The sequence below is a fragment of the Oncorhynchus mykiss genome, chromosome 17 (assembly GCF_057628025.1).
Source record: "Oncorhynchus mykiss isolate SJ-2025 chromosome 17, ASM5762802v1, whole genome shotgun sequence".
NCBI lineage: Eukaryota > Metazoa > Chordata > Actinopteri > Salmoniformes > Salmonidae > Oncorhynchus > Oncorhynchus mykiss.
This window is the reverse complement of record NC_143038.1, coordinates 69,496,169-69,521,794: the sequence shown is the minus strand read 5'-3', so window position 1 is coordinate 69,521,794 and position 25,626 is coordinate 69,496,169. Positions and strand designations below refer to the sequence as shown.

At 47.9% G+C, this 25,626-nt stretch overlaps 1 protein-coding gene across 10 annotated transcripts in view; it reads right to left on the bottom strand.

Moving 5' to 3' along the window:
- Window positions 1–25,626, bottom strand: part of LOC110493284 (R3H domain-containing protein 2) — a 91,716-nt gene that overhangs the window by 19,425 nt on the left and 46,665 nt on the right. For 4 of the 10 annotated variants that reach the window (XM_090206438.1, XM_090206439.1, XM_036950838.2 and 1 more), the window contains exons 8-17: window positions 21,818–21,958; window positions 17,958–18,066; window positions 17,516–17,611; window positions 15,302–15,333; window positions 14,459–14,512; window positions 6,926–7,161; window positions 6,337–6,521; window positions 5,399–5,491; window positions 4,672–4,977; window positions 1,909–2,104 (exon numbers count right to left, since the gene is read on the bottom strand). In XM_090206438.1, the coding sequence (XP_090062564.1) occupies window positions 1,909–2,104; window positions 4,672–4,977; window positions 5,399–5,491; window positions 6,337–6,521; window positions 6,926–7,161; window positions 14,459–14,512; window positions 15,302–15,333; window positions 17,516–17,611; window positions 17,958–18,066; window positions 21,818–21,958 (1,448 nt within the window). The remainder of the gene's footprint in view (window positions 1–1,908; window positions 2,105–4,671; window positions 4,978–5,398; window positions 5,492–6,336; window positions 6,522–6,925; window positions 7,162–14,458; window positions 14,513–15,301; window positions 15,334–17,515; window positions 17,612–17,957; window positions 18,067–21,817; window positions 21,959–25,626) is intronic. The other 6 variants (XM_090206440.1, XM_036950842.2, XM_036950844.2 and 3 more) reach the window with 3 other exon arrangements.

Here is a 25,626-nt window from a genome sequence, read left to right as displayed (position 1 = left end):
CTCTATAAATATTTTTCCGTGGTGCCCCGACTCTCTAGTTAATTACATTTACATGATTAGCTCAATCAGGTAATATTAATTACGGAGAAATTATCTTATAGAATAGCATGTCATATCACTTAATCCGGCATTGCCAAAGACACGACATCAGCGTATGGAACATTTCTGGAATCTTTCATTTCAGGAACCAACACTTCACATGTTTAGTTTTTCGCCTTTGGATTGTATTCAGACGTCTGGACTTTTTCACATTTTGTTACAGCCTTATTCTAAAATTGTTTAGATTTATGTTTTTTTTCCTCATCAACCTACACACAATACCCATAATGACATCACAATACCCCATAATGACAAAGCAAAAAAAAAAAGGTTTAGACATTTTTACAAATTTATGAAAAAGAAAAACTGAAATATTACATTTACATAAGTATTCAGACCCTTTACTCAGTACTTTGTTGAAGCACCTTTGGCAGCGATTACAGCCTCAAGTCTTCTTGGGTATGACACTACCAGCTTGGTGCAACTGTATTTGGGGAGTTTCTCCCATTCTTCTCTGCAGATCCTCTCCAGCTCTGGCAGGTTGGATGGAGAGCGTCGCTGCACAGCTATTTTCAGGTCTCTCCAGAGATGTTAGATCGAGTTCAAGTCCGGGCTCTGGCTGGGCCACTCAAGGACATTCAGAGACTTGTCCCAAAGCCACTCCTGCATTGTCTTGGTTGTGTGCTTAGGGTCCTTGTCCTGTTGGAAGGTAAACCTTCACCCCAGTCTGAGGTCCTGAGCACTCCGGAGCAGGTTTTCATCAAGGATCTCTCTGGTAATTTGCTCCGTTAATCTTTGCCTCAATCCAGACTAGTCTCCCAGTCCCTGCTGCTGAAAATGATCCCCACAGCATGATGCTGCCACCACTATGCCAGGTATCCTCCAGACATGATGCTTGGCATTCAGGACAAAGAGTTCAGTCTTGGTGTCATCAGACCAGAGAATCTTGTTTCTCATGGTCCGAGAGTCTTTAGGTGCCTTTTAGCAAACTTCAAGGGGGCTGTCATGTGCCTTTTACTGAGGAGTGGCTTCCGTCTGGCCACTCTACCATAAAGGCCTGATTGGTGAAGTGCTGCAGAGATCGTTCTCCTTCTGGAAGGTTTCCCATCTCCAGAGATGAACTCTAGAGCTCAGTCAGAGTGACCATCGGGTTCTTGGTCACCTCTCTGACCAAGGCCCTTCTCTCCCGATTGTTCAAGTTTGGCTGGGCGGCCAGCTCTAAGAAGAGTCTTGGTGGTTCCAAACTTCTTCCATTTAAGAATGATGGAGGCCTCTGTGTTCTTGGGGACCTTCAATGCTACAGAAATGTTTTGGTACCCTTCCCCAGATCTGTGCTTCGACACAATCCTGTATCAGATCTTTACGGACAATTCCTTCGACCTCAGGGCTTGGTTTTTACTCTGACATGCACTGTCAACTGTGGAACCTTAAATAGACAGGTGTGTGCCTTTCCAAATCATGTCTAATCAATTGAATTTACCACAGGTGGACTCCAATCAAGGATGATCAATGGAAACAGGATGCACCTGAGATCGATTTCAAATCCCATAGCAAAGGGTCTGAATACTTATGCAAATAAGGTATTTCTGTTTTTGATTTGTCATTATGGGGTATTGTGATGTCATTATGGGGTATTGTGATGTCATTATGGGGTATTGTGATGTCATTATGGGGTAGTGTGTGTAGATTGCTGAGGAAATTGTTTAATTTAATAAATTTTAGAATAAGGCTGTAACGTAACAAAATGTGGAAAAATGTCAAGGGGTCTGAGTACTGTATATTTTTGTTCAGTATAAAACTGTACAGCACTTTAAAAACACAGAAAGACTAATCTTGAATTGAGAAAGATGGTACTGTAGTGGTACTGACCAGACTGCTGTGTGGGCTGAGCCATGGGCTGGGGCATGGGCTGAGCAGGGTAGGACACCTGGTGAGACATGGGTCCAGGCCGGTACTGCTGCCCTGTGCTGGGGTACTGTTGCCCTGTGCTGGGGTACTGTTGCCCTGTGCTGGGGTACTGCTGCCCTGTGCTGGGGTACTGCTGCCCAGGGGGGTAATAAGATATCTGGAGGAGCAGAGGGAGGGAGAAATACAGTCAGTTCATAAGTAGTACAATAAGAAACCTTCCAACCAAATTAATAAAAGGTCGCAAACTAGAAATCAACTCTTAGAGGTTGATGGAAGTTCAAAGGTAGCATTTATATTCATTATGGATCCCCATTAGTTCCTGCCAAGGCAGCAGCTACTCTTCCTGGGGTTTATTATGGATCCCCATTGGTTCCTGCCAAGGCAGCAGCTACTCTTCCTGGGGTTTATTATGGATCCCCATTAGTTCCTGCCAAGGCAGCAGCTACTCTTCCTGGGCTTTATTATGGATCCCCATTAGTTCCTGCCAAGGCAGCAGCTACTCTTCCTGGGGTTTATTATGGATCCCCATTAGTTTCTGCCAAGGCAGCAGCTACTCTTCCTGGGGTTCATTATGGATCCCCATTAGTTCCTGCCAAGGCAGCAGCTACTCTTCCTGGGGTTTATTATGGATCCCCATTAGTTCCTGCCAAGGCAGCAGCTACTCTTCCTGGGGTTTATTATGGATCCCCATTAGTTCCTGCCAAGGCAGCAGCTACTCTTCCTGGGGTTTATTATGGATCCCCATTAGTTCCTGCCAAGGCAGCAGCTACTCTTCCTGGGGTTTATTTTCCATCTGAGTTTAGCTCAGAGAGAGAGAGACAGGTCTGTATGAGGTGAGCCCTGCTGCCTTATAGCTAGTGGCTATCCCAAAGGACATGATACATACAGGGAACAGTAAAGCAACACTGCTCTAGTCTAGGGATATCTCCCTCTGTCAAGATCCATACACTGTAGGCTATGGCTATTCTCTTAAATGTGAACGCAATGCCACTAGCTACCTCACAGAGCAGTGAACGCACTGCCACGAGCTACCTCACAGAGCGGTGAACACACTGCCACTAGCTACCTCACAGAGCGGTGAACGCACTGCCACTAGCTACCTCACAGAGCAGTAAACACATTGCCACTAGCTACCTCACAGAGCGGTGAACGCACTGCCACTTGCTACCTCACAGAGCGGTGAACGCACTGCCACTAGCTACCTCACAGAGCGGTGAACGCACTGCCACTAGCTACCTCACTGAGCGGTGAACACACTGCCACTACCTCACAGAGCGGTGAACACACTGCCACTAGCTACCTCACAGAGCGGTGAACACACTGCCACTACCTCACAGAGCGGTGAACGCACTGCCACTAGCTACCTCACAGAGCGGTGAACGCACTGCCACTAGCTACCTCACAGAGCGGTGAACGCACTGCCACTAGCTACCTCACTGAGCGGTGAACACACTGCCACTACCTCACAGAGCGGTGAACGCACTGCCACTAGAACACACTGCCACTACCTCACAGAGCGGTGAACGCACTGCCACTAGCTACCTCACAGAGCGGTGAACACACTGCCATTACCTCACAGAGCGGTGAACACACTGCCACTACCTCACAGAGCGGTGAACACACTGCCACTAGCTACCTCACAGAGCGGTGAACACACTGCCACTACCTCACAAAGCGGTGAACGCACTGCCACTAGCTACCTCACAGAGCGGTGAACGCACTGCCACTAGCTACCTCACAGAGCGGTGAACGCACTGCCACTAGCTACCTCACAGAGCGGTGAACACACTGCCACTACCTCACAGAGCGGTGAACACACTGCCACTAGCTACCTCACAGAGCGGTGAACACACTGCCACTACCTCACAGAGCGGTGAACACACTGCCACTAGCTACCTCACAGAGCGGTGAACACACTGCCACTAGCTACCTCACAGAGCGGTGAACACACTGCCACTACCTCACAGAGCGGTGAACACACTGCCACTAGCTACCTCACAGAGCGGTGAACACACTGCCACTAGCTACCTCACAGAGCGGTGAACGCACTGCCACTAGCTACCTCACAGAGCGGTGAACACACTGCCACTAGCTACCTCACAGAGCGGTGAACGCACTGCCACTAGCTCCCTCACAGAGCGGTGAACACACTGCCACTAGCTACCTCACAGAGCGGTGAACACACTGCCACTACCTCACAGAGCCAGCAAGAGACAGCAGTGGAGCTATGTGCCAAACTCCTACTTGCCCCCTAAAGCTCCTTTTGTGGGAACTATCCCCCCAGGGTGTAGGGTCAACGCCGGAGGTTTCCGCCTCCAGGATTTAAATGAATATTTTTTTGGGATTCAAGCAGTTTGTTACTGGGCTGCGGGTCGGTGACGAGGAGAGAGAAAGAGAGCGAGATAGAGAGAGAGAAGACGTCACAGCCAGTGACACAGTACTCTGAGTGGGATTAGAGATACTGTCACACCGCCGCCAACTGTGTGAACCCCGCAGCGATTTCACAGCAATCGAAACTCTCTCACATTTATTGGTAAAGTTTGTGAAACAACGTTTTTTTGGGGCCAAATGTTCCTGGGCTGTAAATGTACCTTCAGTCTAACACGTGACGACAAAGGAAGAAAGGAAACTTTAAATCCAAATTCTACTTCTTAATTGATTCAGACCGAGTATAAAGCATTTTGGGACAACCGTTGATGATTGATTGCGAAGCCAGTATCATACCTGTTGAGGGGGAGACGGCTGCATGTACCCCTGCGGCGGTGTGGGCTGCATGATGGTCTGGGAGGGAGGGGGTGGAGGAGGAGGAGGAGCAGGATGATGATGGAGGTGTCTGGTGTTAGGCTGGTAGCCAGACTGAGGGGACAGGGGCTGGGCCGTGGTGGTCATGATATAGCCCGTCTGGGGTGGAGGGTGTTGGGTGAGGACAGTGGGCCCCTGGGTCTGGTACATGGCGGGGGGCTCCGGGGCCTCGCTGGAACTCTGTCGACTCAGAGTCATCTGGCTGAAGTGGGGAGACAGCTCCTCACCCTGAGGGGGAGAAATGGTTATTACAAACAGTTACTGGTGGGTTCGACACAGTAACCAATAAACTGATTGTAGGTTAAACTGGATATGATGCTATCATTTGAAGATATTTGTCCCTAAAAATGAAATCTTTCTATCTTCTGCACAGCATAATGACTACCAGAAGCTGTTAGTAGTGAAGATGTAGGTGTGAATATAGAGTTGTGATGATGATTGTCATATTGCCACTTCAGTCCAATAGGGACTAACAAGACCGGGAGAGAAAGCCAAGATATGGAAGGTTTGGTACCATATTGTATAGTTGTTATATTTACTGTATATAGAGAGAGAAGGTATGAAGGTTACTAGTAACATGTACAGCTTGGAGGGAGGAGAGACTGGGCTCAGTAACAGTACATTATAAAGATATGGATGGTAGTACTACCATGTACTGCTGGGGGGAAGAGACAGGCAGGAGGACCTGGGGACAGGAGGAGGAGTAGGACACAGGTTGAGAGGGCTGCAGACACCCCACCGGCTAACAGAGGGAGAGATGGAGGGAGAGAATGAGGGAGAATGGATGGAGAGGGAGAGATGAAGGGAGGGGGAGAGATGGAGGGAGAGATGGAGGGAGGGGGAGAAATTATAGAGGGGGAGAAATGATGGAGGGAGGGGGAGAAATGATAGGAGAAGGAGAGATGGAGGGAGAGGGAGAGAGGGAGAGATGGAGGGAGAGATGGAGGGAGGGGAGAGATGGAGGGAGAGGAGAGATGGAGGGAGAGGAGAGATGGAGGGAGAGGAGAGATGGAGGGAGAGGAGAGATGGAGGGAGGGGAGAGATGGGGGCAGGGGAGAGATGGGGGGAGGGGAGAGATGGAGGGAGGGGAGAGATGGAGGTAGAGGAGAGATGGAGGGAGGGGAGAGATGGAGGGAGGGGAGAGATGGAGGGAGGGGAGAGATGGAGGGAGGGGAGAGATGGAGGGAGGGGAGAGAGATGACGGGAGGGGGGAGAGATGACGGGAGGGGGAGAGATGACGGGAGGGGGGAGAGATGACGGGAGGGGGGAGAGATGGCGGGAGGGGGAGAGATGGAGGGAGGGAGGAGAGATGGAGGGAGGGAGGGGGGAGAGATGGAGGAAGGGAGGGGGGAGAGATGGAGGGAGGGAGGGGGGAGAGATGGAGGGAGGGAGGAGAGATGGAGGGAGGGAGGGGGGAGAGATGGAGGGAGGGGGAGCAGGGAGAGATGGAGGGAGGGGGGAGCAGGAGGAGATGCAGACAGATGTTAGGTTAGGAAAAAAGCAGGAACATTTTCATGTCTTTTCATTTTTCTAAGCTGAAACTGTATTTAAATAAAAAAGGATTCATGACATGAGCTTCTCTCTCACCTGAGTCATGAGGTTATGGTTGTAGTTGCCCATGGGGTGTTGCTGTGGGGTGGGCAGTAGGGCGGTCTGGGGGGGTTGGGTCTGGACCTGGGAGGGGCAGGGCAGCAGACTGCGACCCCCGGGGCAGGGGCCAGGCTGGGGGACTGGGGGCTGGGGACACATGTCTGGACTCACCAGTGGGAGTCCTATAACACAACAAGACAACACAAGAGTCAAGACAAAGTCAAAATACAGAAACAGTACGTTTTGTTCCTCAACATATCTGCACTCTTGTCTGTACTCTCTTCGGGTTCTTTCCCCTTTTGATTTGTTTTCAAAACGATGAAGGGGCTTGAAAAGGATTGCCGTCTGTTTCCACCTGACCTGTTCTGTGTCAGTGACCTCTAAAGCCACTAGAGTGCTTAAACACTTCTAGGTTGCAACACTTCCCGTGTGTTGCCATTTCAATTGAATTAAGTATTTTCACATTGAGAAATTCAATTACTAGAATGAACTGCCCAGAGCACAATGGTCACAACATTTTAATTTCCAACTACAGGAGGCATTTTTCATTATACAATCCCCATTGGGATGTCTATCTGGTACATACCAGTGCGTGAGCCCCTGCAGCTGCCCTGAGAGCTCTTGTTGCTGCCCAGACTATCTCCTCTGGTCAGAATGGAGATGCCGGAGAAGCTGGAAGCCTTGGTGACCGGGGGCCGTAGGGTCCTGTTTGAACTATCAGAGTCTGTGCTGCTCCAGGGCCTTGGCTCCAGGCACTTCATATCACTGTCAGTGCTGCTCTGACGACTGCTGGACGCACAGCTGGAGCTCTCAAGGTTACCCCTGTGCAGGGGAGGAGGGGAGAGGGGAGGGTGAGGGAAACAGGTGAGGAGGGGGTAGGGGAGGAGGGGAGAGTGAGGGAAACAGGTGAGGAAGGGAGAGGGAGGGAAACAGGTGAGGAGGGGAGAGGGAGGGAAACAGGTGAGGAGGGGAGAGGGAGGGAAACAGGGGAGGAGGGGAGAGGGAGGGAAACAGGGGAAGATGAGGAAGAGGTGGAAACAGCAGGGAAGAGGGTGATGGCGTGTTAGGGAGAGAAAGAAAGAACAACAGAGGTGGAGAGAGAGAGAGGGAGGGAGAGAGATAGAGAGGAACAGAGGTAGAGAGAGGAACAGAGGTAGAGAGAGAGAGAGAGAGGAACAGAGGTAGAGAGAGAGAGAGAGAGAGAGGTAGAGAGAGAGAGGTAGAGAGAGAGAGAGAGAGAGAGAGAGAGGTAGAGAGAGAGAGAGAGCGAGAGAGAGAGAGAGAGAGACACAGAGAGAGGAACAGAGAGACAGAGAGAGAGAGAGAGAGAGGAACAGAGAGACACAGAGAGAGAGGAACACAGAGAGAGAGAGAGGAAAAGAGGTGGAGAGAGAGAGAGAGACAGAGAGACACAGAGAGACAGGAACAGAGGGGTGGGGAGAGAGAGAGAGAGACAGAGAGACACATAGAGAGAGGAACAGAGAGGTGGAGAGAGAGAGAGACACAGAGACAGAGAGAGGAACAGAGAGGTGGAAACAGAGAGACAGAGAGAGGAACAGAGAGAGGAACATAGAAGTGGAGACAGAGAGACAGAGAGAGGAACAGAGAGGTGGAGACAGAGAGACAGAGAGAGGAACAGAGAGAGGAACAGAGAAGTGGAGACAGAGAGACAGAGAGAGGAACAGAGAAGTGGAGACAGAGAAGTGGAGACAGAGAAGTGGAGACGGAGGGTGATCAGGTTAAGAACAACACCTTGACATGTGAGGAGAACATGGGGCATTCAACAAACCAAAACACAAAGATGTTGGCTGACCGGTAAATAAATCAACCAGAACATTGGGCAATCAACCGAACCACACCCCTGTAGTGTACAGGACATTCACCAAACTGCCACCCACATCACAGAGAAACACACATGCAGATCGCTGATGTTTCATCCAATCAACACCGAGGTGAAAAAGAAGACAGGAGTACATTGAAGAAAGTACAGATCCTGACTGAGTGACAAGGCAACAACAGGTCCATTCTGGAAATAAAACACAGCCTTAAAAGAGGTTTTCCTTTACAATGGGACACCAGGAGTAACATGCTAACCACACCGCGCGCACAGTAAAATACATGGACACATACATGTTATTCAGATCATAGCAACCACACTGGTCGCGAGCGTCAACGAGCGTCTGCACTGCCAGGCTCTAAAATAGAACTTGGGGCAATTTGTGATGCATGATGCGCTGCAAGTCCCGCCTCTCCCATCTCCTCATTGGTTGTTAGGAGCATATAAACACGTGGGTGATTGAAAGACGAACTGAGGTCCACACTCCAGTCCAGTTGGTGGTGGTAATGCACCTTAAAGTTGTTTGTCAACCGCCATATAAAGTCCAAACAAGAAGAAGTAGCCTGAAGGAGGAGAGATTACTAGAAAAACAAACTTGGTTTAACATTTTATCTGTGGATTAATTGTCGGAGTAGAGGACCTTGTGCATTTCAGGTAAAATAACAACCCAATGTTTATATTCCAGGACAAATTAGCGAAAAACAGCAAGCTAGCGAAATAGGACAAATTAGCTAGCAACACCAAGCTAGCTAGCTAAATTGCCATAAATGGTTCACGCTTTTCGACCTGTCCCCAAAATGAATATAGTTGGTTCAGAGTTTATTTTGACATTTCAACCTGCATGTCCAGATAGCGTTTGGTGTGGGAGGACAAAAATCAATATGCGCTAGAGGTCTGGTCAGAATGCAACACGTACTACACAGAGTACACGCACACGCAGAGTACACACACACACACACACAGAGTACACACACACGCAGAGTACACGCAGAGTACACACACACAGAGTACACACAGAGACACAGAGTACACACACACGCAGATTACACGCAGAGTACACACACACACACAGAGACACAGAGTACACACATAGAGTACACACACAGAGTACACACACACACAGAGACACAGAGTACACACATAGAGTACACACAGAGTACACACACACGCAGAGTACACACACACAGAGACACAGAGTACACACACACACACACACACAGAGACACAGAGAACACACACACAGAGTACACACACAGAGTACACAAACACACACACATCCCCTATTCACTATGGAGTCACACACATCCCCCCCCTCATACCGTCACTATGGAGTCACACACATTCCCCCCCTCATACCGTCACTATGGAGTCACACACAGCTTTCTTCACATAGAGCGACAGCAGCAGTAGGCTGAGCGACAGCAGCAGTAGGCTGAGCGACAGCAGCAGTAGGCTGAGCGACTGCAGCAGTAGGCTGAGCGACAGTAGCAGTAGGCTGAGCGACAGTAGCAGTAGGCTGAGCGACTGCAGCAGTAGGCTGAGCGACAGTAGCAGTAGGCTGAGCGACAGTAGCAGTAGGCTGAGCGACTGCAGCAGTAGGCTGAGCGACAGTAGCAGTAGGCTGAGCGACAGTAGCAGTAGGCTGAGCGACAGCAGCAGTAGGCTGAGCGACAGTAGCAGTAGGCTGAGCGACAGCAGCAGTAGGCTGAGCGACAGCAGCAGTAGGCTGAGCGACAGCAGCAGTAGGCTGAGCGACTGCAGCAGTAGGCTGAGCGACAGTAGCAGTAGGCTGAGCGACAGTAGCAGTAGGCTGAGCGACAGTAGCAGTAGGCTGAGCGACAGCAGCAGTAGGCTGAGCGACAGCAGCAGTAGGCTGAGCGACAGCAGCAGTAGGCTGAGCGACTGCAGCAGTAGGCTGAGCGACTGCAGCAGTAGGCTGAGCGACAGTAGCAGTAGGCTGAGCAGTAGGCTGGGCGACAGCAGCAGTAGGCTGAGCGACAGCAGCAGTAGGCTGAGCGACAGCTGCAGTAGCACCGTTATTAGAATGTCACTAGCAGCGACCAGGAGGCTATCAACTTCCCATTACCTCCAAAACTACAGCTTTGTCGCTCACTGTCACCATGTTTATATCCTACTTTTCGTTTGTTCTAACGTCATCAAATATGGATGATATGGCATTGCACTGAACAAAAAGTCTGGCAAATGCAGGTTTGTGAGGGCAATGTGGTGACAGACTTATGACTTAAAATGCTGACAACAAATGCTTGGATTTCTGACTAAACAAGGGAACATACAACTCAAGTGAACTACAGTGGAGTGCTCTGACTGCAGAATACCCTAGTTACCTATTTGATGGGAATAACCATGCCCTAATAACAAGCTACACCACTTAAAGACAACACAGGTACGCAAAATAACCAGGTCAGCTAAACGTGTCTGTTCTAGATATTCAGAGAAATGACTGAGGTAGCCTAGGACAGAAGATTGAAAAAGAACCAAAACAAAAGCCAGGGAATATCCTTATAATATCAGATATAAGGAGACAAAAAGGTAGAAATGTGTAAATCTGTTTGAACGTAGCAGTTGGTGATAAATATTTCAGAGAAACAGTAATTAATGGATGAGCTATTTTAGGCGTTCTCCCTGCCTCTTTCTCTCCCAGTCTCTCGTTTTTTCTCTTACTGCCCCTCTCTCCCTGCCTTCTTCCTGCCTCTCTCCCTGCCTTCTTCCTGCCTCTCTCCCTGCCTTCTTCCTGCCTCTCTCCCTGCCTTCTTCCTGCCTCTCTCCCTGCCTTCTTCCTGCCCCTCTCCCCGCCTCTCTCCTGCCTTCTTCCTGCCCCTCTCCCCGCCTCTCTCCTGCCTTCTTCCTGCCCCTCTCCCCGCCTCTCTCCCTGCCCCTCTCCCCGCCTCTCTCCCTGCCCCTCTCCCCACCTCTCTTCCTGCCCCTCTCCCCACCTCTCTTCCTGCCCCTCTCCCCGCCTCTCTCCCTGCCCCTCTCCCCGCCTCTCTCCCTGCCCCTCTCCCCACCTCTCTCCCTGCCTCCTTCCTATTCATCTGTCCCGCCTCCCTGCCTCCCAGCTTCCACCGCCTATTTTAAGGAAAGAAAGGTAGGGTGGTAGCTCGCTCACACTGTGAAGACAAAGATGAGCGAGAGCGAGATCCTGCTTTTAAAATCACAACATTCTTTCTCTCCTGTTTCAAAACACAACACTCTCTCCACCCAACACAGGGGAAGATGTTCTGTCACATTCATTTTCCCTAAAATGTTGCACTTTGGATTTCATTAGCGTTTCCCCCCTACAAAATACAATTATGTAAATAATACCTATATGTTTCTACTGTATATGTGACATGGTAAACATTGTCAAGAGGAGAGGAGAATACTGAATTACCTATGAATCATCATCTCCACACACACAATGTAGGATATGCACTAAGACAACACAAGCGAAAAAGGCACAGTAGTCTCAATTCAGTGATTATGCAATCGCTCGTCTGCTGAACTATTGGCACTGAAACCCCCCCCCCCCCCCAAACCCCTCTTTTCAACGTTACTGAGGTCAGTCGGCTAATGACATTTCAGTTTCTACGTGTCACAGCTGTGGTACAAACAGAATCACTGATCACAACCAACACAAAGATCTGATGATGAATGAATTAAATGTTATTTTTGAGTCAAATTACCAAATTGGCAACCCGTCCCTTATGGGATTAATTGACAGAAACACAAATTACAATAATTCACTGTGGTAATGATAATGTGATAGTAGTGTTACTGCATCTCTCTTTAGGACAGAGTAGCAGCAGATCCATCTTCAGGATACCACAGACAGTAGTAGTAGATCTATCCTCAGGACACCACAGACAGTAGTAGATCTATCCTCAGGACACCACAGACAGTAGTAGTAGTAGATCTATCCTCAGGACACCACAGACAGTAGTAGTAGATCTATCCTCAGGACACCACAGACAGTAGTAGTAGATCTATCCTCAGGACACCACAGACAGTTGTAGTAGATCTATCCTCAGGACACAACAGACAGTAGTAGTAGATCTATCCTTAGGACACCACAGACAGTAGTAGTAGTAGATCTATCCTTAGGACACCACAGACAGTAGTAGTAGTAGATCTATCCTCAGGACACCACAGACAGTAGTAGTAGTAGATCTATCCTCAGGACACCACAGACAGTAGTAGTAGTAGATCTATCCTCAGGACACCACAGATAGTAGTAGTAGTAGATCTATCCTCAGGACACCACAGACAGTAGTAGTAGTAGATCTATCCTCAGGACACCACAGACAGTAGTAGTAGTAGATCTATCCTCAGGACACCAGACAGTAGTAGTAGATCTATCCTCAGGACACCACAGACAGTAGTAGTAGATCTATCCTCAGGACACCACAGACAGTAGTAGTAGATCTATCCTCAGGACACCACAGACAGTAGTAGTAGATCTATCCTCAGGACACCACAGACAGTAGTAGTAGATCTATCCTCAGGACACCACAGACAGTAGTAGTAGATCTATCCTCAGGACACCACAGACAGTAGTAGTAGTAGATCTATCCTCAGGACACCACAGACAGTAGTAGTAGTAGTAGATCTATCCTCAGGACACCACAGACAGTAGTAGTAGTAGATCTATCCTCAGGACACCACAGACAGTAGTAGTAGTAGATCTATCCTCAGGACACCACAGACAGTAGTAGTAGATCTATCCTCAGGACACCACAGACAGTAGTAGTAGATCTATCCTCAGGACACCACAGACAGTAGTAGTAGATCTATCCTGAGGACACCACAGACAGTAGTAGTAGTAGATCTATCCTCAGGACACCACAGACAGTAGTAGTAGATCTATCCTCAGGACACCACAGACAGTAGTAGTAGTAGATCTATCCTCAGGACACCACAGACAGTAGTAGTAGATCTATCTTCAGGACACCACAGACAGTAGTAGTAGTAGATCTATCCTCAGGACACCACAGACAGTAGTAGTAGTAGATCTATCCTCAGGACACCACAGACAGTAGTAGTAGTAGATCTATCCTCAGGACACCACATACAGTAGTAGTAGTAGATCTATCCTCAGGACACCACAGACAGTAGTAGTAGTAGATCTATCCTCAGGACACCACATACAGTAGTAGTAGTAGATCTATCCTCAGGACACCACAGACAGTAGTAGTAGTAGATCTATCCTCAGGACACCACAGACAGTAGTAGTAGTAGATCTATCCTCAGGACACCACAGACAGTAGTAGTAGTAGATCTATCCTCAGGACACCACAGACAGTAGTAGTAGTAGATCTATCCTCAGGACACCACAGACAGTAGTAGTAGATCTATCCTCAGGACACCACAGACAGTAGTAGTAGATCTATCCTCAGGACACCACAGACAGTAGTAGTAGTAGATCTATCCTCAGGACACCACAGACAGTAGTAGTAGATCTATCCTCAGGACACCACAGACAGTAGTAGTAGTAGATCTATCCTCAGGACACCACAGACAGTAGTAGTAGATCTATCCTCACGACACCACAGACAGTAGTAGTAGATCTATCCTCAGGACACCACAGACAGTAGTAGTAGATCTATCCTCAGGACACCACAGACAGTAGTAGTAGTAGATCTATCCTCAGGACACCACAGACAGTAGTAGTAGATCTATCCTCAGGACACCACAGACAGTAGTAGTAGTAGATCTATCCTCAGGACACCACAGACAGTAGTAGTAGTAGTAGATCTATCCTCAGGACACCACAGACAGTAGTAGTAGTAGATCTATCCTCAGGACACCACAGACAGTAGTAGTAGATCTATCCTCAGGACACCACAGACAGTAGTAGTAGTAGATCTATCCTCAAGACACCACAGACAGTAGTAGAGACAACTACTGTTCAAGTAGTAGAGCAAAGATGAAGAGGGAGATAGAAAACCAGATCAACAGAAACAGAGATCATGGAGGATGTAGCAATGATGACAGAGGGATAATAAGTAGTACCCAGTCCCCCCCCCCAAAAAAAACAAAGCAGCCATGCCAACCCACGCCAGCCCATGAGCCAACCCACGCCAAGCAGCAACACCAACATTCAGTGGCTAAGGTCTGAAATGGCAACCTAACCACCCTAAACGCACTAAGTAGGGAATAAGGTGCCATCTCTGGACTCATCCAATCAGTCAGTCATATCAAATCACAACTAGACAGGGGGGTAGAACGGCATGGCAACACAATCACAGACTGCTAGAGTCACACGTCACGCGGATGTGTCAGTACCTAAAGATCTGCCTCCTCTTTTGAGAGGTAGAGGAGTAGCCTTCAGGGGAAAGTCTGTTGGGGGACAGTGGAGGGAGAGATAGGAGAGCCGGGGTTACTGGGTGGGTATAGGAGAAGGGGCCATGTAGGTTTTGGAACAGCCATTCTCAATTCATTCCCTACCTCTCCCCTTGGCCCTTACCCTTCAATGATCTGTAAATATGGAAGTAATATGGTGAACATTTTACCACTGTTTAAACCTGTCCAGACCTTCAGACACGCCAACACTGAGGAGGAAAGGGCAAAGGGGAGGGATAGGGAGCGACCATTTGTAACAGTGTTGCACTGTATCCAAACCCCAGCCCAGAAAAGAGCATGCACACAGAGCAGAAATGTTGACAGTAAAAACAAATATTTTTAAAAACAGTCTCTCAAACACATCGGTTTAATAATTATCGCTATCAGAAAGGGAGAGGGGTTGAAAGATGTACTTTTGTTGTGCTTTGGACTACATGTGGAAAACTATTGTCAGTTCAACCCAACATTCAAACTTAGCAAACCCAAACCCTGCTGCTTGAAACTGATGCTATATTGTCAGAATTATTAGATCTCTTCAAAAACATCTCAATATCATTTGGTGGTGTAATTTTACGGTGCCTGGGGGGTGGGGGGTGGGGGGGGGGTTGGAACAGGGTTTTAGGGGGCTTTGCTGTGACCAGGCCGCCCCGACTGCCTCTCCTACACACCTAAGGGACTATACTGGCTGGAGACTAACCCCGTACTCTAAGGGGTCCCCTTCACAAGTACACACATTCACCGCTCCACTGTGATGCATACCGTTACTGGGAGCTACTGTGAACTTACCGGTTGTCGTTGGAGTATCCATTTTGAGAGGACTGAAAAGGAAAGAGACACCTGTAAATTACCAATAGCTGTAGCTTGTTGATCCCAGAAATATGTTTATTTAATAGCTTTCATTTGACCAAGTAGGTTATTGAGAACATATTGTTATTATCCCCCAAAAAGTTAACCAAGGTTCACTCATGACCTCCAAGAATATGGACGTAACTTATTTACTCTGCCCACCTTACTCTATTCCACCATTACGTTATTAAAATGAATTTATTTACTCTGCCTTCTTACTCTATTCCAACATTACGTTATTAAAATGAACTTCTGGTTAAAACAGTGCTTAATAGAACACAGTGGGAAACAAGTTAAGTACAACTGTCCATCCCCATCCCCAACTATCCATCCCCAACTATCCATCCTCATCCCCAAATGTCCATCCCCAACTGTCCATCCCCAACTATCCATCCTCATCCCCAACTATCCATCCTCATCCCCAACTGTCCATCCCCAACTGTCCATCCCCATCCAACTCCATCCCCATCTATCCATCTCCAACTGTCCATCCCCATCCCCATCTATCCATCCCCAACTATCCACCCTCATCCCCAACTGTCCATCCCCATCCCCAACTATCCATCCTCATCCCCAACTATCAATCCTCATCCCCAACTGTCCATCCCCAACTATCCATCCTCATCCCCAACTATCCATCCCCAACTATCCATCCTCATCCCCAAATGTCCATCCCCAACTGTCCATCCCCAACTATCCATCCTCATCCCCAACTATCCATCCTCATCCCCAACTGTCCATCCCCAACTGTCCATCCCCAACTGTCCATCCCCATCCAACTGTCCATCTCCAACTGTCCATCCCCAACTATCCCCCCTCATCCCCAACTGTCCATCCCCATCCCCAACTATCCATCCTCATCCCCAACTATCCATCCTCATCCCCAACTGTCCATCCCCAACTATCCATCCTCATCCCCAACTGTCCATCCCCATCCCCAACTGTCCATCCCTATCCCCAACTATCCATCCCCATCCCCAACTATCCATCCCCAACTATCCATCCCCATCCCCAACTGTCCATCCCCATCCCCAACTGTCCATCCCCATCCCCAACTGTCCATCCCCATCCCCAACTGTCCATCCCCAACTGTCCATCCCTATCCCCAACTATCCATCCCCAACTATCATCCCCATCCCCAACTATCCATCCCCAACTATCCATCCCCATCCCCAACTGTCCATCCCCAACTGTCCATCCCCATCCACAACTGTCCATCCCCATCCCCAACTGTCCATCCCCATCCCCAACTGTCCATCCCTATCCCCAACTATCCATCCCCATCCCCAACTATCCATCCCCAACTATCCATCCCCATCCCCAACTGTCCATCCCCAACTGTCCATCCCCATCCCCAACTGTCCATCCCCAACTGTCCATCCCCAACTATCCATCCCCATCCCCAACTGTCCATCCCCAACTGTCCATCCCCATCCCCAACTGTTCATCCCCATCCCCAACTGTCCATCCCCATCCCCAACTGTCCATCCCCAACTGCCCATCCCCAACTATCCATCCCCATCTACCCATCCCCAACTGTCCATCCCCAACTGTCCATCCCCAACTACCCATCCCCAACTATCCATCCCCAACTATCCATCCCCAACTATCCATCCCCAACTATCCATCCCCAACTATCCATCCCCAACTATCCATCCCCAACTATCCATCCCCATCCCCAACTATCCATCCCCATCCCCAACTATCCATCCCCATCCCCAACTATCCATCCCCAACTATCCATCCCCAACTATCTATCCCCATCCTCACTGTTGAGCCCGACCAGAGTTGCCCTGAGACATTTATTTAACTGGGCAAGTCAGATAAAAACAAATTCTTATTTACAATGACGGCCTACCCCGGCCAAACCCTCCCCTAAACCGGAAGACGCTAGGCCAAATTGTGTGCCGCCCTATGGGACTCCCGATCACGGCCGGTTGTGATACAGCCCGGGATCGAACCAGGGTGTCTGTAGCGCCGCCTCTAGCACTGAGATGTAGTACCTTTGACTGCTGAGCCAATCGGGAGCCAGATCCGCTGAACTTGGGTCAGTTATGTGCGTTACCCCATAACGATGCTTAATGTCACGATTTGGTGAGGGTAAACTGATCCTAGTTCGGTGCCTAAGAGCATCTCCTATCCTCCACCACTTACTTCTCGGGAAAAGATCCGGTCTCGTACTCTCTGATACTCCTCCTCCCTCTCCTCTATGGATTTGCTGCGCCGCCCGTCCGACAGCGGCACGCGGATCTGCGATTGGACAAGAAGAAGAAGGGGTGTGATCAGTAAACATCATTGGACAAGAAGTGGTATTCACCGAATACTATTCAGAGCATCTTCTCAGGAAGAATACGTGTAATTTAAAATATTGTGAGAGAGATTTATATACTCAGATAATCGTCAACAGGATATATTACATTCAGCCTTCTCATATATCGTATCCTCGTGTTCTACAAAGACGTACAAAGGTAAAAACAGCTACAAATAACATGTATGAAGAATCTGTGAATCAGAACTGTTAAGTATAATTAACTGTTAAGTATTTAAGTAATAAAAAGCAACAGTGAAGAATTTAAAAAAAAAAGGGACTAATGACCTGATTATCGTCCTTGTCCATACTGGCGTCGTCCCTCTTGAGGATAAACTTCTTCTGGAAATCCGTGTTCCTCTCATCCTTGATATGCTCTGAGAACCTCTGTTCTGGGCTGAAGAAAAAAAACAAGTCAGAAACTCTTGTTAGGACTAGTTTTGTAACGATACCAACATTTTACTAACGATACGATACCAATGAGTACCACGATACCAGGCCAAGTACCACGATACCAAGTAGTACCACGATACCAAGTAGTACCACGATTCCAATGAGTACCACGATTCCAATGAGTACCACGATACCAAGTAGTACCACGATACCAAGTAGTACCACAAGAGGAAAATGTGTTGCCTAGCGTCCTGTTCAACCCGTCCCCCGGGCGCTTGTTCACATTTTCTAAATGTTCTGCAAAAATGTGTCACTGAAATTCACACTTCTACTCAATACAACACATTGAATTTAACTTCACACTTTCAGTGTATAATTTCAGTGTATAATAAAATACTGTATAGAATGGCTGATTTGCTCATATTGGCAAAGGCCACACACTCCCGCGGTCTCCTTTTCTCAAACACACACAAACACACGCTGCTCCCACAAACACACACACACATGCTGCTCCCACAAACACACGCTGCTCCCACAAACACACGCTGCTCCCACAAACACACGCTGCTCCCACAAACACACGCTACACACACACACACACACACACACACACACTGCTCCCACAAACACACGCTGCTCCCACAAACACACGCTGCTCCCACAAACACACGCTGCTCCCACAAACACACGCTTCTCCCACAAACACACGCTGCTCCCACAAACACACGCTGCTCCCAGAAACACACGCTGCTCCCACAAACACACGCTGCTCCCACAAACACACTCTGCTCCCACAAACACACGCTGCTCCCACAAACACACGCTGCTCCCACAAACACACGCTGCTCCCACAAACACACGCTGCTCCCACAAACACACGCTGCTCCCACAAACACACGCTGCTCCCACAAACACACGCTGCTCCCACAAACACACGCTACACACACACACACACACACACTGCTCCCACAAACACACGCTGCTCCCACAAACACACGCTGCTCCCACAAACACACACTGCTCCCACAAACACACGCTGCTCCCACAAACACACGCTGCTCCCACAAACACACGCTGCTCCCACAAACACACGCTGCTCCCACAAACACACGCTGCTCCCACAAACACACTCTGCTCCCACAAACACACATTGCTCCCAAATTTTAAAACGTTAGGCACCAAAGACAATTTAAGCAGCACCAAAAATGTAAATATTTTTGATATTTTAGGCTTCCATTAGGCCTATATGAAGCACACCGATTTGAATCACACCTATATGAATCACACCTATATGAATCACACCTATATGAATCACACCTATATGAATCACACCTATAAGAATCACACCTATATGAATCACACCTATATGAATCAATCACACCTATATGAATCACACCTATATGAATCACACCTATATGAATCACACCTATATGAATCACACCTATATGAATCACACCTATATGAATCACACCTATAAGAATCACACCTATATGAATCACACCTATAAGAATCACACCTATAAGAATCACACCTATATGAATCACACCTATAAGAATCACACCTATAAGAATCACACCTATATGAATCACACCTATAAGAATCACACCTATATGAATCACACCTATAAGAATCACACCTATATGAATCACACCTATAAGAATCACACCTATATGAATCACACCTATATGAATCACATTTCATGAGTAGCAGACCCTTTTCCTATCTTTCTGTGCCAATCAAATTTGCCTAGACCTACTGTCAAGTTACCAGGTAGTTAGCCAGCTAGGTAAAGTGACTGAACTATGTTGATTGTTATCAAACCAATAATTGGCGACCCGGGACTAGTTTAAAGCAGCACGCGACTGGGATTGTGAAATTATATAAAAGGCAAATCCCGCTGGAAAGAAAAAGGTGTGTCTGGTAACATGGGTTGTATTCTAGAACTGTTTAGACTAGAAACAAGACCTGGTAACATGGGTCACATTTCTATAACTGTTTAGACTAGAAACAAGACCTCTGGTAACATGGGTTGTATTCTATAACTGTTTAGACTAGAAACAAGACCTCTGGTAACATGGGTCATTATTATATAACTGTTTAGACTAGAAACAAGACCTGGTAACATGGGTCATTATTCTATAACTGTTTAGACTAGAAACAAGACCTCTGGTAACATGGGTTGTATTTCTATAACTGTTTAGACTAGAAACAAGACCTGGTAACATGGGTCATTATTATATAACTGTTTAGACTAGAAACAAGACCTGGTGACATGGGTCATTATTCTATAACTGTTTAGACTAGAAACAAGACCTCTGGTAACATGGGTCATTATTATATAACTGTTTAGACTAGAAACAAGACCTCTGGTAACATGGGTCATTATTATATAACTGTTTAGACTAGAAACAAGACCTCTGGTAACATGGGTCACATTTCTATAACTGTTTAGACTAGAAACAAGACCTGGTAACATGGGTCATTATATATAACTGTTTAGACTAGAAACAAGACCTGGTAACATGGGTCATTATTATATAACTGTTTAGACTAGAAACAAGACCTCTGGTAACATGGGTCATTATTCTATAACTGTTTAGACTAGAAACAAGACCTGGTAACATGGGTCATTATTATATAACTGTTTAGACTAGAAACAAGACCTCTGGTAACATGGGTCATTATTCTATAACTGTTTAGACTAGAAACAAGACCTGGTAACATGGGTCATTATTATATAACTGTTTAGACTAGAAACAAGACCTGGTAACATGGGTCATTATTATATAACTGTTTAGACTAGAAACAATCCGTTTTCTTTGCTGTAAAAACTGCAGGCCTTTCACTCTCTGACACGCAGAGGCTGCATGACAGTGAACTCGCACAGTCTACTCAGACTGGTCTGTGCTCATTGTTATAACAGGTGATGAAACCCTGCCACCTCCACACGCTGCTCCAAATGTAACTCCAGAAGACCCATCAGGGTCACCCCTCGCCATCACCGAGAAATTATATTTACACAACTGATGGAGGAATAGATGACCAGGAATAGCATCCAGAGAGATGCAGGTGAGTGAGGGCTGGTCGAGGATGCTGAGAGATGCAGGTGAGTGAGGGCTGGTCGAGGATGCTGAGAGATGCAGGTGAGTGAGGGCTGGTCGAGGATGCTGAGAGATGCAGGTGAGTGAGGGCTGGTCGAGGATGCTGAGAGATGCAGGTGAGTGAGGGCTGGTCGAGGATGCTGAGAGATGCAGGTGAGTGAAGGTTGGTCGAGGATGCTGAGAGATGCAGGTGAGTGAGGGCTGGTAGAGGAAGAGGATGGCTGATCACAGCTGCCACACGTGATATGCACATGAAATTGAAGTGGATATGATTGGACTTGAACATACAAGAGACCGTTGCTTGGAGGCTGTTGCTTCAATTCAACTGAATTTATAAACATTTTATAAAACCAGAGACAAGAGGATTCCTTAGATTGACAGGGCTGAAACATTTGGTAGTATCATATGAAACGGTATTACAGTACTCTAAAATGTTGGTATAAGAAGTATCATGACGTTTTGGTACCGTGATATTACCATGGTACCTGCATACCATGGCCTCCTCAGTTCTACACATGGCCTCCTCAGATCTACACATGGCCTCCTCAGATCTACACATGGCCTCCTCAGTTCTACACATGGCCTCCTCAGTTCTACACATGGCCTCCTCAGTTCTACACATGGCCTCCTCAGTTCTATCTGTCTCCCACTCACATGCGTGTGTTGCCAGTCTTGTTGATGATGACGGCCTTGCCAGTCTGGTCTACGTTGTGGTCCATGCCAAAGTAGGCCGCTACACGGTGCAGCAGCATGCGATGGTACGACGTCATCTGGGGAAACTTCTTGTACTGGTTACTGGAGGGAGAAACAACGTGTACTGCTTACTGGAGGGATAAACAACGTGTCCTGGTTACTGGAGGGATAAACAACGTGTACTGGTTACTGGAGGGAGAAACAACGTGTACTGGTTACTGGAGGGATAAACAACGTGTACTGGTTACTGGAGGGCGAAACAACGTGTACTGGTTACTGGAGGGATAAACAACGTGTACTGGTTACTGGAGGGAGAAACAACGTGTACTGGTTACTGGAGGGAGAAACAACGTGTACTGGTTACTGGAGGGAGAAACAACGTGTACTGGTTACTGGAGGGATAAACAACGTGTACTGGTTACTGGAGGGATAAACAACGTGTCCTGGTTACTGGAGGGATAAACAACGTGTCCTGGTTACTGGAGGGAGAAACAACGTGTACTGGTTACTGGAGGGAGAAACAACGTGTACTGGTTACTGGAGGGATAAACAACGTGTCCTGGTTACTGGAGGGATAAACAACGTGTACTGGTTACTGGAGGGATAAACAACATGTACTGGTTACTGGAGGGAGAAACAACGTGTACTGGTTACTGGAGGGAGAAACAACGTGTACTGGTTACTGGAGGGAGAAACAACGTGTACTGGTTACTGGAGGGAAGAACAACGTGTACTGGTTACTGGAGGGGAGAACAACGTGTACTGGTTACTGGAAGGGAGAACAACGTGTACTGGTTACTGGAGGGGAGAACAACGTGTACTGGTTACTGGAGGGTTAAACAACGTGTACTGGTTACTGGAGGGAGAAACAACGTGTACTGGTTACTGGAGGGAGAAACAACGTGTACTGGTTACTGGAGGGAGAAACAACGTGTACTGGTTACTGGAGGGAGAAACAACGTGTACTGGTTACTGGAGGGAGAAACAACGTGTACTGGTTACTGGAGGGATAAACAACGTGTACTGGTTACTGGAGGGGAGAACAACGGGTACTGGTTACTGGAGTGGTAAACAACGTGTACTGGTTACGGGAGGGGTAAACAACGTGTACTGGTTACTGGAGGGGAGATCAAAGTGTACTGGTTACTGGAGGGGAAAACAACGTGTACTGGTTACTGGAGGGTTAAACAACGTGTACTGGTTACTGGAGGGAGAAACAACGTGTACTGGTTACTGGAGGGTAAAACAACGTGTACTGGTTACTGGAGGGAGAAACAACGTGTACTGGTTACTGGAGGGGAGAACAACGTGTACTGGTTACTGGAGGGGAGAACAACGGGTACTGGTTACTGGAGGGGAGAACAACGTGTACTGGTTACTGGAGGGATAAACAACGTGTACTGGTTACTGGAGGGAGAAACAACGTGTACTGGTTACTGGAGGGAGAAACAATTTGTACTGGTTACTGGGGGGGTAAACAACGTGTACTGGTTACTGGAGGGAGAAACAACGTGTACTGGTTACTGGAGGGATAAACAACGTGTCCTGGTTACTGGAGGGTTAAACAACGTGTACTGGTTACTGGAGGGGAGAACAACGTGTACTGGTTACTGGAGGGGAGAACAACGGGTACTGGTTACTGGAGGGAGAAACAACGTGTACTGGTTACTGGAGGGAGAAACATGAAGATTAAACAATGTGTACTGGTTACTGGAGGGGATAAACAACGTGTACTGGTTACTGGAGGGGATAAACAACGTGTACTGGTTACTGGAGGGTTAAACAACGTGTACTGGTTACTGGAGGGGGGAAACAACGTGTACTGGTTACTGGAGGGGAGAACAACGGGTACTGGTTACTGGAGGGAGAAACAACGTGTACTGGTTACTGGAGGGATAAACATGAAGATTAAACAATGTGTACTGGTTACTGGAGGGATAAACAATGTGTACTGGTTACTGGAGGGGGGAAACAATGTGTACTGGTTACTGGAGGGGGGAAACAACGTGTACTGGTTACTGGAGGGGGGAAACAACGTGTACTGGTTGCTGGAGGGGGGAAACAACGTGTACTGGTTGCTGGAGGGGGGAAACAACGTGTACTGGTTACTGGAGGGGTAAACAACGTGTACTGGTTACTGGAGGGAGAAACAACGTGTACTGGTTACTGGAGGGATAAACAACGTGTACTGGTTACTGGAGGGAGAAACAACGTGTACTGGTTACTGGAGGGGTAAACAACGTGTACTGGTTACTGGAGGGATAAACAACGTGTACTGGTTACTGGAGGAAGAAACAACGTGTACTGGTTACTGGAGTGGTAAACAACGTGTACTGGTTACTGGAGGGATAAACAACGTGTACTGGTTACTGGAGGGGAGAAACAACGTGTACTGGTTACTGGAGGGATAAACAACTTGTCCTGGTTACTGGAGGGGAGAACAACGTGTACTGGTTACTGGAGGAATAAACAACGTGTCCTGGTTACTGGAGGGATAAACAACGTGTCCTGGTTACTGGAGGGAGAAACAACGTGTACTGGTTACTGGAGGGATAAACAACGTGTACTGGTTACTGGAGGGATAAACAACGTGTCCTGGTTACTGGAGGGAGAAACAACGTGTACTGGTTACTGGAGGGAGAAACAACGTGTACTGGTTACTGGAGGGATAAACAACGTGTCCTGGTTACTGGAGGGATAAACAACGTGTACTGGTTACTGGAGGGATAAACAACATGTACTGGTTACTGGAGGGAGAAACAACGTGTACTGGTTACTGGAGGGAGAAACAACGTGTACTGGTTACTGGAGGGAGAAACAACGTGTACTGGTTACTGGAGGGAAGAACAACGTGTACTGGTTACTGGAGGGGAGAACAACGTGTACTGGTTACTGGAAGGGAGAACAACGTGTACTGGTTACTGGAGGGGAGAACAACGTGTACTGGTTACTGGAGGGTTAAACAACGTGTACTGGTTACTGGAGGGAGAAACAACGTGTACTGGTTACTGGAGGGAGAAACAACGTGTACTGGTTACTGGAGGGAGAAACAACGTGTACTGGTTACTGGAGGGAGAAACAACGTGTACTGGTTACTGGAGGGAGAAACAACGTGTACTGGTTACTGGAGGGATAAACAACGTGTACTGGTTACTGGAGGGGAGAACAACGGGTACTGGTTACTGGAGTGGTAAACAACGTGTACTGGTTACGGGAGGGGTAAACAACGTGTACTGGTTACTGGAGGGGAGATCAAAGTGTACTGGTTACTGGAGGGGAAAACAACGTGTACTGGTTACTGGAGGGTTAAACAACGTGTACTGGTTACTGGAGGGAGAAACAACGTGTACTGGTTACTGGAGGGTAAAACAACGTGTACTGGTTACTGGAGGGAGAAACAACGTGTACTGGTTACTGGAGGGGAGAACAACGTGTACTGGTTACTGGAGGGGAGAACAACGGGTACTGGTTACTGGAGGGGAGAACAACGTGTACTGGTTACTGGAGGGATAAACAACGTGTACTGGTTACTGGAGGGAGAAACAACGTGTACTGGTTACTGGAGGGAGAAACAATTTGTACTGGTTACTGGGGGGGTAAACAACGTGTACTGGTTACTGGAGGGAGAAACAACGTGTACTGGTTACTGGAGGGATAAACAACGTGTCCTGGTTACTGGAGGGTTAAACAACGTGTACTGGTTACTGGAGGGGAGAACAACGTGTACTGGTTACTGGAGGGGAGAACAACGGGTACTGGTTACTGGAGGG